Genomic DNA, 13,265 nt, shown 5'->3' with positions numbered 1-13,265 from the left:
ACCTCACACTAGGCTTAGGTATGTTAACTTACAAAAAGTAAAGTACCTAAGTGTCTCCTTTGACTCCTCACCCCTTTCATTCTCTAAGCTCCCTATAAATTTCATAGGACAAGACAAAGGATATTACTGGCTACGTTACTCAGTGGCTCACTACTCCTTCCTGGCTTTTACTCTAGACCAGTGGTTCTCAACCTTCCTAATGCCACGACCCTTTAATACAGTTCCTCATGTTGTGGTGATCCCCAATTTCATTGTTACAAACTGAACATAATTAAAGCATAGTGATTAATCACAAAAACAATATGTAATTATATATGTGTTTTCTGATGGTCTTAGGCGACCCCTGTGAAAGGGTCGTTCGACCCCCAAAGGGGTTGCGACCCACAGGATGAGAACCGCTGCACTAGACAGTGTGCTGCATGCTGATCTGCCCTCAAGTTAACAGACCAGTGGGAAGAGGCTCCCTTCCCCTCTACGCCAGCCATGCCTGTTTTTAAATCTTATTAACCTTTCTTATTAACTGGAGGAGATATTTTTAGTTAAACTGAGAAGTGCCTTCAGCAGAGGATGATCAGAGATTATAACCTCATGGGAGGGTGCAGAGATGGACAATCACGGATGTCGGTCAGGTGACTGCACAGTCCAGAAGTAAAAATGTTCTTGCTTAGAGTGAGGTGCCGAGGCCCCAGAGGGAAGTTAAGTGGCCACCCTGGCCTCTACTTCTCTTTCTTTCACAGGCTACCAGTGCTTTTTGCTTTTTTGTTGTTGTTTTATTTTTAAAATTACTGATACTATATCTTGTGGGGGTTTTTTTTTCCAGAAAAATAAATGCTTATTTCATTTTTACGTCTAAATGCTAAATTATGAGCCTGTGCTTTAATAAATCATCCAAACTATCATCACCTTAGGATATCTAATCCATACAGAGAATTTAATACCATTATAAATGATCTTTTGAAAGACCAGCCAGCACATTTTAAAGTGCTGACCATAGGACATCCTTTGCCTTGAAAAGTGCTGTGCCTAATTAGACTTAACTAACACTCCTGTCACAACTTAACTAACACTTCCTACACACCACTCGAATGCACAGTTGAAGTTTGGCCCTATGTTACGGGGGGTGGCACAGACTCCAGAAGGGGGTGCAAGCTAAGGCAAGCCTGGGATTTGAGAGAGTGGGCTAGGGCTGTCTGTGGCCACCTACTTGCGTGGGTACAGGAAAAGACGCATGGACTTGTATGCAACACCCATCTGACCGACAAAGGAAGACAACCTTAAGGCCACTACCAACAGTCTTTCTTTATGCCAAACTCAATCTTGCTTAACAGTATACCAGTTCCATTCATTCTAAATAAAGAAATCCATTGCTGAAGGACTTGATAAAAAACTGCTTCACAAATCAAAAATCTCATCTCAACAACCTCAAGCTTACTCCGGGGCAAGGTACACACTCCCTTCTCCTTTCTAATTTGGTTTGGATAAGATCACTGACCACTGACGAGTATAAACCGAAAAGCTGAATCTCCTGACAATGAATACTCCGTTGGATGCAATGGAGCACTACTTCAGGACTTTTACTTTTTTCTGATCCATATACAATGTGGTCATGAAAAAAGAGAAACCCTTCCCTACAGGCCAGAGTGTGAACAGAGAGTGTCCCCTTGACCCGCTCTCCTCTCGCCTCGCCATCGCATTTCACAGCACTACACTGAGCACGTGCCTCCTCTCTGCCAATGGCGGATAATGTCACCTTAATGTTCTAGAAATGTCAAGGGTTCTTTCTTCTTGATGGTGGAGAAATATGAAAATCAACAAATTTAATTTTCCTGCAGTCACGGCTTTCAGATTCCCTAATTACCCTTGGCTATGAGCAAATCAGCTCATCTCTCTATTCTGTGCAGCCCCCAAGGTCTTTGGTTATTTTTAGTGAGTGTATGGGGGAGCCAGAGAGAAAGGTGGTTTGAATCTATTAATCAAAATGCATGGCAGGACCTAGGCAGACTTTTTTTTTTTTTTAATTATGAAAGTCATCTATCAAATGCTTAGACACCATTCCCCTCCCTTCACCTCCTACCTTTCTGATAGTGAGTAGGCTGAAGAGACTGAGATCATCAGCAATTCACCATATTAAGAATAAGTTTTAAATGGAGGTAAATATACTCTATTCAGAGCAAGAAAATAAACTTAGAAACAAATACAGACCTTAGTAACTAGAAATATAAACTACTGATTTGATCGCCAAGTTGAACTAAAAATGGTCAGGGATCCTAGATTACTATGTTGTTTCTACACTATTAATACACTGCTATTCTCTTGGCTTTATAGGATTTGGACAAGTGGAATTATTCTAATGGAAATAGAACTAAGGTGACCGGGGGAAAGAAAAAAAAACCCACATTATTTCCACCCACGATAAACTATAAGTACATATGAAGTTCCTCTATAGAACTAAACTTTTTTTCTTACTTACTTATTGGTATTATTGGAGTGACATTGGTTAATAAAATAATATAGGTATCAGCTGTACAATTCTGAAATACATCATTTGTACATTGTATTGTGTGTTTTCCACCCCAAGTCAAGTCTCCTTCCTAGAACCAAACTTTTTAAAGAGGCTAAAATAAACCCACCCAAACAAACTTGTTTTCTTAAAGCGATTTTTAAAAAATTACACTATGAATATTTAGTTAGTTTAAAAAAATATTCATGGAAACTCTTGGAATCATTTATGGCTAGCAACATAACATATTGAATATGGCTTAATGAAAATATTTATGACATGACAGCAACCCTAAGCCACATCCATGTGTGTGTGTTTTTTAAAGAATAAATGCACATTGCTCTGGGGAAGGATACGCTATGCATAAAATTTTTATAAACCAAATAATATTTTAAATTCACCTAAGGGTTTGCTCTGAGGGAAGTGAACGTTTGATTATCTAATGAGAACGCCTCCGTTTTTAAGGGCCAGCAAGTATCTATGCTACAGTAAACATTAAACACACACAGGAAGCCGCCATTCCTGTTGGCAGGGAGCTCACTTCACGCAAAAGCAACGTGGCCAAGTGCGTGCGTAGACAAGGCCCAGGCCCTCGGGCTGCCCCCCACACAGTCCAAGTTGCCTCAGGAGTTCCTCACTCCAGTTACCAGGCTGGGAAGGCAGCTTCTGTCTGCAGTGGGGTTGTTTCCTATGCACATAAAGCACCAATCTGGTAGGTATTTCTGACTCCCCTGCCCTCTGGGTCCCAGGAGCAGTAAAGCCATCCTGCATCTCCCAGCTGTAGGTGCCCTGCTGCGCTGGCTCAGAGTCTAGTGCAGAGAGCTAAATATTGGGTTTGGCCCCGTCACAAAACCACTATTGCAACACAAGGGGGAAAACTGGCTTCTGCTCTACTGCCTTACGGGTGATTTACGGCATCTTTTAGGGTAATTTTGACCATTTGACTATCTGATATTGTCCCTTATCCTAACTGTGAGTTAGATGCAGCTCCCTAAGACCTGCCTTTGCACCAACACCAGAGGTCATGCTTCCTTGGTATGTCCTGACCGTCACCACAGGATCCCACTGACCCAGCTGTGGAAGCTGAGGTGGGCTCTCCGGTGAAGCTGAAGCAAGGATGGTTTGCTGCAGGGCCATGCACTCAGGAGGGTCTGACACATCTGATCTTAGTTCTTAGAGCTCATCCACCAAGCCCAAGAAGTTGGAGTGGAGCAGCATGAAACACTACCTGGCTAGGCCAATCCCAGGATGAGGGCGTGATGTTTGGGTGGCAGCCCCCACCCCAGGGCTTACCTGACAGGGTGGAGCTGCTGATGGTGCTGGCTGGGGTGGTGACCTCAGGCTCCTCCTGAGCACACTCAGCAGGAGGAAGGACTGGCTTCTCTGGCTCCTCGCGGAGGTCGCCGGGGCAGGGAGCGGCCTCATCTGGTTCTGCCTCTGCTGAAATAGCCAGTTTGGGAAGCAGGCCAGAACTGAGCTTATGTTTGTTGCTTTCAGTATCTGAAGAGGTGGATGTGGATAACTGTTGCCTTAATTGAAAAAAACAAACAAAAAAACACACACAAAGTCATGCATACACACCTGGACACTGTTCAAGGTGAATTTGTAAGAAACCAGGTACACATGGAAGTTAGATAAGTCTAACGAAGACATGTCTAGTGCAGTGGTTCTCAAAGTCTGGCCTCCAGGCCTGCAGCACCGACATCACCTGGGAACGGGTCACAGATTCACTCTCAGGTCCCCCTATCCTTCTCCCTCACCCTCAGGGTCTAGGGGATCAGATATGGAGGACGGGCCCAGCACCCGGTGTTTTCACAGGCCTCCCTCCCGGTGACTCTGCTGCACACTCAGGTTGAAGAACCACAGCTCTAGTAGCTGAGGCTTATGTTTCTTAACAGGCATTTCACATACATTTCAGAATATTCCGAACTCCAGCTTAACGTTTCCGTGGATGGCAAAGTGGTGCTTTTGGTTTTGTCCCCAGGGTCTTCCTTCTCTTCTCCTGCATTCTGAGTTATTCGATCTATGCTGCTGAAAACCTGGAGGGCAAAGAGTCAGTGCTTACTAATATTGTCCTGAAAGAGTTTGTCAGAAAAAAATACCCAAATCTCGGGAGCAAACCCTGAGAACATGACTAAAGCATGAACTGGGACTGTATCCAGAAGGTACTTTCCAATGCTGTTTACTCGGTCCTGAGATGAATGGTCAACGTGTAACTTTTTTTTTTCTTTCTTTTGGAGTAGGGAGCTATGAATGCATCAATCTCTCACCATATCCGGAATGAATTTTGTAGCTGCAAACAAAATCCATAGATGCATTGGGGTTTCTAGGCCTGGAGATCGATGCACACCTTAGATTACTTTTTAACCATGAAGTCAATCGGCAAAAGAGAACCAGAGGAAAAGATTTAATGACCACCAGGTAGGGGTGGGAAGAAGAAAAATGAATTGGAATTGTGTGTGAAGAGAAGGATAAATGACTTGTTTCAGGTATGTGTGGGGTGGAGCGGGAGGGGGTGGGCGGATTCAGTCCATATTTGGTTGTGAGTCAGAGATATTCGTTTGGCTTATAAATTACATGCACAGTCAGGCAGCTTCCTATGTTGGTACTGGGATTTCTGCAGAGGATCAGAGCTGAGAAATCGGAGACCTCTGCTGACCCACAGGGAAGATGGAAGGTAACCAAGGAAGCTGAGAGCCCAGCCCAGAAGGCACTGCCTACTGCCCAGCTCAGCCTTTCGCCACTCTCCGGGGAACGGCTCTTACATCATGTACATTTACTGGGGTTAGGAGGAGAGTGGCCAGAACAGGAGACCGCGGGAAGGAAACAGAGTGGAGGGACTGGCTTTGATGGGCAGAGGACAGGTGCTGGGGAAAGTCAGCACTCAGTGATGTCAACGCTCGGGTCCTGGCTCGGGCACACCTGCCACCATACCCTCCAGGGAAATCCCCACCTCTCCTCGTCCTTCCTACAAACAGGGAGGGCTGTGCTGGCCCCTTTGCCGGTGCAGCCTTGGTAGTCACTCAGAAAAAGGTGCAGGACACTAAAATCACTACATGCTACAGAATCGCTAAACAGCATTCATGCAAAATGCCAACGCCATGGCCAAGGCACAGCTACCGCAAACAGCAAAGGGAGGCAGGTGCCTTCTAGGCTCTTGTCCATCTTCCCAGGGCCCCGCTGCCTTGTGTTGGAAATATCAGGTTTCTTGGTTTTGATTGCTTGTTTTAATCTTACCATTATCAGAAAAAAGGCAGCATCTTTCTCAAACATCAATTTTATCATCTTCTATCACAGTGGTCGGCAAACTCATTAGTCAACAGAGCCAAATATCAACAGTACTTCTTCAAAATAGACTTGCCCAGGCTGAAAACCAACTTCGCATGGGCCACGAAGTTTCAATCACACTGTACGTGCGCCCGCACGTGGTATTTTGTGGAAGAGCCACACTCAAGGGGCCAAAAAGCTGCATGTGGCTCGCGAGCCGCAGTTTGCCGACCACGGTTTTATCATTTCCAAAAGTCTAGCTTCACTTTTAACGGCCACTTTAATATAACTTACATTTTCTATGACTGGTTACCAGGCTTTCAATCAACCACCCCCAAGGGGCTTAGCTTATGTCAAGGACTAAGCCTTCTCTTATGAGTTGTAATCCATACAGAGTGAAGGCTCTGCATACACTAGCCCAGTGGTGGGCAAACTACCGCGGCTCGGAAGCCACATGCGGCTCTTTGGCCTTTTGAGTGTGGGTCTTCCACAAAATGCCGACTTCTGCACATAGGCCACGAAGTTTCAATCTCACTGTACGTGCGCGCCCGCACGTGGTATTTTGTGGAAGAGCCACACTCAGGGGCCAAAGAGCCGCATGTGGCTTGCGAGGCGCAGTTTGCCGACCACGGCACTAGTCCAACGTTCTTCATTACAACATAAAATAAAGGGGTGGGTGCCTCCACAGCCTGGCACCGAGCCCCACCAGGGCACGCAAGGCGAAATCAGCACACATATAGCTATACTGTACCCCACTGATGACTATAAGTGGCAAGTCTGTGTCTCCAAGAAAAAAGATATAAATTTGTGGAGAATGAAACTAGGAAATATACTCCTGAGGGGTACGGACTCTGGATTATCAAGATGGTGGGGTCACTTTTGCTAAATAAAAAGGAATTTTAAGTACAGGAGACCCCGAGCTCCAAAATACTGTGGGTGGTTTTGACAACTGTTTAGGGGTACCACACATCTGGCCAGTGGCAGCGTCCCTCAGAGCCTGCGTATTTGTGCCATATTTCACTTACTTTTGAGAACCTATGTGAACACGAGGAAAACTGCCTTATCTCCACGTTGAAGTCTTCATCATTCGTGTCGTCTTCTTCCTCCGTCTCCATGTGGTGATACTTCTCAGACCGAGCTGCAAGGAACGTTTGGGAACAGTTCCGATTACTCAGGATTTCAGGGTTCAATTTCGGTATTTTAATGATTCCTTTCTGTACCAAAGCAACAGTATGTCTACAAACTCATGGGTTCTAGACTTGGAGGGTCCTATGAAAAGTAGAGATAATTTCCTGCCATGTTTTATGTCAGGTAATGCACGTACTATCAAAATAACTCGTGTCATCTTCGGATTCCAGTTGGGGAATAAATTCCGCCTTCTGTCTCAGCAAACTGTTCCAGTCTAAGGACCGGAAGAAGCGATGTTGTTTGACCTCATATGCGCCACCTGGGGTGGGGAGACGTGGGGAAGGACAGAAGCAAAAGGGTTAAATTCTCATCCAAGTAAAGGGAAATAAGTGTTTTGAAGAACAATACTCACCCCCCTCCAACCCCAAAACCAACACAGAGAGAAAAATGTCATGGAAATCTCACTTTCTCATTCCTCAACCAAAACACCTCCATATTCCCCCCATACTTTATCAGCAGATTTGATGTTGCTAAAAGCAGCTGCCCTGGCATGGTTCTTCATTGTTAACTTTTCCAGGGCTTTTTCCATTTTTCAAAGGTTAATGATGTGGCCACTTAAAATCACATTAAGCCGAACCTGGGGAAATGGACGCACGTTGGCCCCAAGCACAGTTGTTCATTACAAACCCGCAAAAGTTCTAACAAGGCACAAAATGTGTTCACAGCAATATTTCCCCTGGAGGTTGGGTTAATAAAGATGAATTTTTCCCTAAATAGTATATAATGGTTACCATTCAATTTTATTGGATTGCTCATTAACATAGGTAGGAATTAGATTCTGTGGATTACAAATTCTTAACTAAGAAACAGGAAAGCCATTTGATAGGTTTATAGTTCACTGAATGAAAATCAATCACCATTCCTAAGTTTTAGGCTTCTTTTTCCCAACTCAGAATGATAGAACAATGCAGTGAAATAATGTTTTTAATTCAGTTCATGATTTCAAAGAGTGATTGTGAAGGGCAGGTCCCATCAAAATATCAGACTGTGCCCATGTGAAGAGAAGGTGCGCGTGCTATAAAGTCAGAGTATGAGGATGAGGCCGCTGCCCTGCCACAAACACACACACACTGTTGGTAAGGGACATAAGGTAGAATGGACCCTGAGAAGTCACCCAGAAGAGAGAGATTCTCCCAAGACTGATACCAAGGTCTAGTCAGCCTCCCTGCCAGGAGATGCTCTCTGGGTGTGATGTAAATGCTTTGCTAATGCACTTGTCACCCACGCTTCTCCTCCTGTCCTCAGGGGGCCACAGGAGGAACAGAATGAGAAATGCAAGATGGATAAATAATGGGTATGGGTCTTGGAGTGGAGGGGTGGGGCTGTCTGCATGGTTCGAATGGGGCTCTGTCCCCAGCAGTCCCCTCCAGTCCACAGTGCAGGTCAGACCTCTAAACCCAGCCAGGGAAACTAGTCTTCTGAGAGAAAAGAGCAGAGTGGGAAATCACCCCCAGAAGCGGAAATGGGTTCTACTTTACAAAGCATTTAAGTAGAGTCTTTATCCAGGTCGCATGCAGGCCTTCCCCGTGCTCACAGCACAACGCTGAAGTCGGATGCTGATGACAACAGCTAAGTACTGGCAGCGTCACCAGAGGCCTGACAAGTACTGCACTGGAGACCAGAGGCACTGTGGTTCCTTTAACCCGTCACTGAAAGTAACCCCCCACAGCAGGCACTACCAACTCCATCTCTGGGTAGGGGAACTAAGAGTAAGCAACAAGAAACTGGACCACAAACCCTGAGAGTAAGGTTTAGAGGGCTGGGCGAGGTCTGACTGAAAACACCCACGTCCACCTTCTGTGCCATTAGCCATAGGTCATAGAAGGGAGGTGTGTTTTAGTTCAGATCCTGCCCTGCCATCTTTCTTGTCTTCTTTGCAGATGGATTCACAATTGCCAATCCTGGGGAATGGAGCCGAAGAGCCTATTCCTGAGGCTGCTGTCACGGCACCTTTGCACAGTCCAACTCCAGTCCTCCATGCACCCCGGCTCTGATCCAATCAACGTCCCGAACGCAGCTGCCAGCCACATTTTCTTTTAGTGCTCTCATCTCGGAGAAGTTAAATGGCTTAAATATTTATCTATCCAACTTCCTCACTGTGTCAAGGACAACTTCCTCATCATGTGGCCCACAGAATCAAGCCCTACTTAATGGTCACCACACATCATGCTGCAACGACCATCATTTCAGCTGCTGCTCATATGGCCACACCAAACGGCAGCTCTGATTTACCCGCAACAGCACAGTTCCCTGAGCCAAGGGCTCAAAGGGCACTTCTGATCCACGTCCAGAGTGTCTGCTTTTCACTCCCCTGCCTGCCACCCTTTGGCGCACTAGCTGGTGAGAGTGTATGACAAACAGGTGTTCCCCAGCGAGTCAGCCAACTGCTGACCCAGCTCACACTCCTCACCCTCTGGCCTTTGTGCCCCGCTGAGTGAAGGGTGCTTATCCCTGGGTCTTGTTTCTCATGAACTTTTGGAGAGATGGGGAACAAAACAGTGAAAAGGACACACCGGGGGAAAATTATCTCTCGGCTAAACTGTTGGCACAATAAGGGTGATGGCATGATGAGCCAAATGCAATCATCAGACACAGGACTCATGCAAATGATGCTCTCATAAGAATTCGCCGGGTAGAGAAGTGAAACCAATCACTTCTTGAGCTCCTATTATGTACTAGGTCAGTGGTTCTCAACCTTCTGGCCCTTTAAATACAGTTCCTCATGTTGTGACCCAACCATAAAATTATTTTCGTTGCTACTTCGTAACTGTAATGTTGCTACTGTTATGAATTGTAATGTAAATATCTGATATGCAGGATGGTCTTAGGCGACCCCTGTGAAAGGGTCGCTCGACCGCCAAAGGGGTCGCGACCCACAGGTTGAGAACCGCTATACTAGGTTAATGTATTAGATACCTTCACAAACACGTTTGCATTTAGTCCTCATAAAACCCTGTGAGGTGTATAACATGCCCCTTTTATAGATTAGAAAACTGAGATTTGGGGCAATGAAGAAACCACTCCAGACCTCCAGTACACAGTGGGAGTCCATGGTACATGGGTAGAAGTTGGTCACATCTGAGCAGCTCTAAAATCCAATGAGCCAGGCTGCCACTCAATACTCTACAAGTTCAAAAGTCCAGTTCAAGTTCAACAAGTTCCCAAATTGCAGGTTATGCCTTGGCACTAACGTTCTCCCTTGAGCGCTTCTCTCCTTTCATGCAAGTTTCTTAAACATCCATTATGGTCTTCACACTCCTTTTCTCAGCCTCTCTAGTCTCTCGGGGCAAATGTGCATTTGCACATTTTCACGGTGCATTATTTTGCCCGCTAAATATGCATTAAATCCAAAATGCTGTCACTGGAGGCAGCATGGCAGGCCCGAGGGATTCTCAGCCTCTCCCTCCGAACCCAACTAGAAGCACTTCTTGACCATGCTGAGAGCTTGGGCAGGGGCTTTCAAATGTCTCCTTCGAGCTTGTGCTGGGAGATTTGTTTCCCAAATTATCAAACTGAATAGACCGAAAGTAGCAGTCAAGGGGAAAATGTGCAGAGAGAGAACTTGCAGCATGTGACATACAAACATGGATGTGCCGACCATCACCATGGCCCTGTCTCGCTAAATCAAGGGCCATCAAGAACCCAGGTATGCTTAGAGGGAAATGGGAAAACTATTAAAGTGGGGAAAACTCCAACCTGACATGAACACTGAAGGGGACTCTTCAGAAAGGGTGGGCTGATTATAATATGATTTTGGTCAGACCTAGGACAACGGTTCTCTGGGGCACTTGCTTGGGACGTACAGATAGATATGTGCATTGTTGCAGGGCGCTGTTAAAATGCCGTTGCTTCTCCAGCGAGTAAAAATCACTCCTCAAAACTGCCCCACACGGAGCCTTGACACCAGTTCTTTGACAGCTGCTCTTGTTTTTTGAACCATAAAGCACATCTGACTACAGGTCACACAGGGAAATAACAAGTTTGCTAGTCACTTCGAAGAGAAAACCAGACAGAGAGAGAAGAAAGGTAAAGGACTTGGTTCACGGAGTTCAATCAGCTCCAAGGTGGGGGAGGGGCACCACCATTTCTTTATCCCACGAGTCCACAGGGGAAAGCATGAGATGACACACGCAGAAAATGAAGACGACGTGCCAGCAGTGGCAGTGTCCTTGTGGTTCTATTATTATCCTCGCAATGATCCTGGGAGGTGCTACTACCTGCTTCATTTTATAGGTGAGGACATGAGGCACAGAAAGGGAAACAAATGGCCCATGGTCACACAGCTGAGATTTATAATTATTTATTGATTGATTGGGTTTTTTGTTGCTGTTGTTTGTTGTTTTTTTTTTGGAGAGAGAAACACTGATTTGTTGTTCCCCTTGTTTATACACTTATTGACTGATTCTTGTATGCACCCTGACTGGGAACTGAACCCGAAACCTTGGCATATCGGGATGATGCTCTAACCAACTGACTACCCGACCAGGACCACAGCTGAGATTTAAACTCAATCTGACTCCAGCCTTTGTGCCCTTACCTTCACTGATGCGACCTCCCCTAGTTTAAGGCACACTCATCCACTGAAAACGGCAAAGGGGCCCGGCCGACGTGGCTCAGCGGGGGAGCGTCGACCCATGAACCAGGAGGTCATGTTCGATTCCCAATCAGGGCTCATGCCAGGGTTGCAGACTCAGTCCTCAGCAGGGGGCGTGCAGGAGGCAGCCCATTGATGATTCTATCTTTCTATCCCTCTCCCTTCCTCTCTCTCTCAGAATCAATAAAAACATTTTTTTTTTTTTTTTTAAGAAAAAGCAGAGGAGCACATGGGACTCCAGTGAGAGACTCAACTCAGAACGGTTTTCCCAACTGAGCCCTGATGTTAAACTCTGATTCTCTAACTCAGTCTGTAAGATTTTCTGCAAAGAGCCAAATAGGAAACATTTTAGGCTTTATGGGCCATCCAGTCTGTCATGACTACTCAACTTTGCCACGACAGCATGAAGGCAGCCACAAACAATGTGAATGAATGGCATCACTGTGTTTCAATAAACCTTTATTTACAAAATAAAGATTTGGCCCATGGGTTTTAATGAATCATCATAAACTCTGGCGGTGTAGCATTCCTTACTTCAGCAAGAACAGAACTCTCCAACTAGAGAAGCTATGGGCAAATGTGGGGAACGATGTGAGATAAATATTTGGAGCTGTTGCAAATGGTTTTTGTCCTGAAAAGAAGGAGGGAAAGACTCATTTCTTCCATGTTTTCTGATATTCCTATTAAAATGCAGTAGAATGAAATGGCTCAGTAAACAACCCACCAAGCCAATTTTTACTGTTGGAAATTGTGGCTACTGTCTACTGTGTGTGTGTTGTATGTGTTTATATTTAGTATTTAGTTTCATCTATAAAAATCTGCATAGTGAGGTGGGCTGGAACTCTATCTTGGGATCTCTTAGTCTATTTATTCAGAATACCAGAATATAAGGAAGAAAAGGAAAAGAGGAAGAAGAAATAAAAAACTGGTAGCACAACTGTCAGGAAAAATAATCAGCAACTAACAAATCTATTATCGCCTTAATCCTGAAAGTCCAGAGTTCTCTGTCCTCTTTCTTTGGCCTTGGCACTGATCACCACAATGGCACAGCGTGGTCCAACCCCAGGCACTCCTTCCCAGTAATCAGTTCAAAGCCTGTAGTTAATAACACGCTGGGTCCAATCTTTCTGGGGATACAGATTTTTTTTAAAAAAAACTCCAAACAAAAAAGCTGGACATCTCTAATCCTCTGTTTTGAATTATTTAAGACCCATGCTTTGCAGGATCGAAGAGTGACATGGACTTTGAGATTTTTCTTCCAGAGAAATTTTATTCATTGAAACAAATTAAGAATAATTTCTGCTTTGCAACAACAACAACAAAGACAAACAAACAACACCACCCCATCCTCCTAGTGTGTGTACTGCTCTGAGTCAGAAAAAGAAAAAAATCCAAAATACTATTGTTATAATGTGTTGTGGTCATGCTCTACATCAACTAACAGATGTTTCCTATGCAAAAAAAAAAAAAAAAAAAAAGAGAGAGAGAGAGAGAGAGACAAACACAAACCTCTGAGTGCTCCACACAGACATTATTTCCTGCGTATTAGCAAAATTAAAGCACATGTGCTCTAACCTGTTCCCAGTCTCTCCAGGGGGTTCTGCCTGAGCAGCAAGGTGATCAGATCTTGGGCGTCTGGCGGTGGTGCCTCATCCTTCTCCGGCCAGTTGATCTCATCTAGAAGGAAGGGAAGTCGTTTACAACTTTATTGCTCAA

The 13,265-nt window shown here is 45.1% G+C and overlaps 1 protein-coding gene across 1 annotated transcript in view; it reads right to left on the bottom strand.

Moving 5' to 3' along the window:
* The window catches only part of MAST4 (microtubule associated serine/threonine kinase family member 4), a gene marked incomplete at its 5' end in the record, with an annotated part of 512,560 nt that overhangs the window by 19,382 nt on the left and 479,913 nt on the right, over positions 1–13,265 (bottom strand). The window contains 5 exon segments of the mRNA XM_081090007.1: positions 3,794–4,029; positions 4,412–4,539; positions 6,793–6,905; positions 7,092–7,214; positions 13,125–13,226. Coding sequence (XP_080946133.1) covers positions 3,794–4,029; positions 4,412–4,539; positions 6,793–6,905; positions 7,092–7,214; positions 13,125–13,226 — 702 coding nt within the window.

Source organism: Myotis nattereri (genome assembly GCF_964212035.1).
Source record: "Myotis nattereri genome assembly, chromosome: 4".
Taxonomy (NCBI): domain Eukaryota; kingdom Metazoa; phylum Chordata; class Mammalia; order Chiroptera; family Vespertilionidae; genus Myotis; species Myotis nattereri.
Note: the sequence above shows the minus strand (reverse complement) of the source record. Positions and strands in the feature narration are given on the sequence as shown.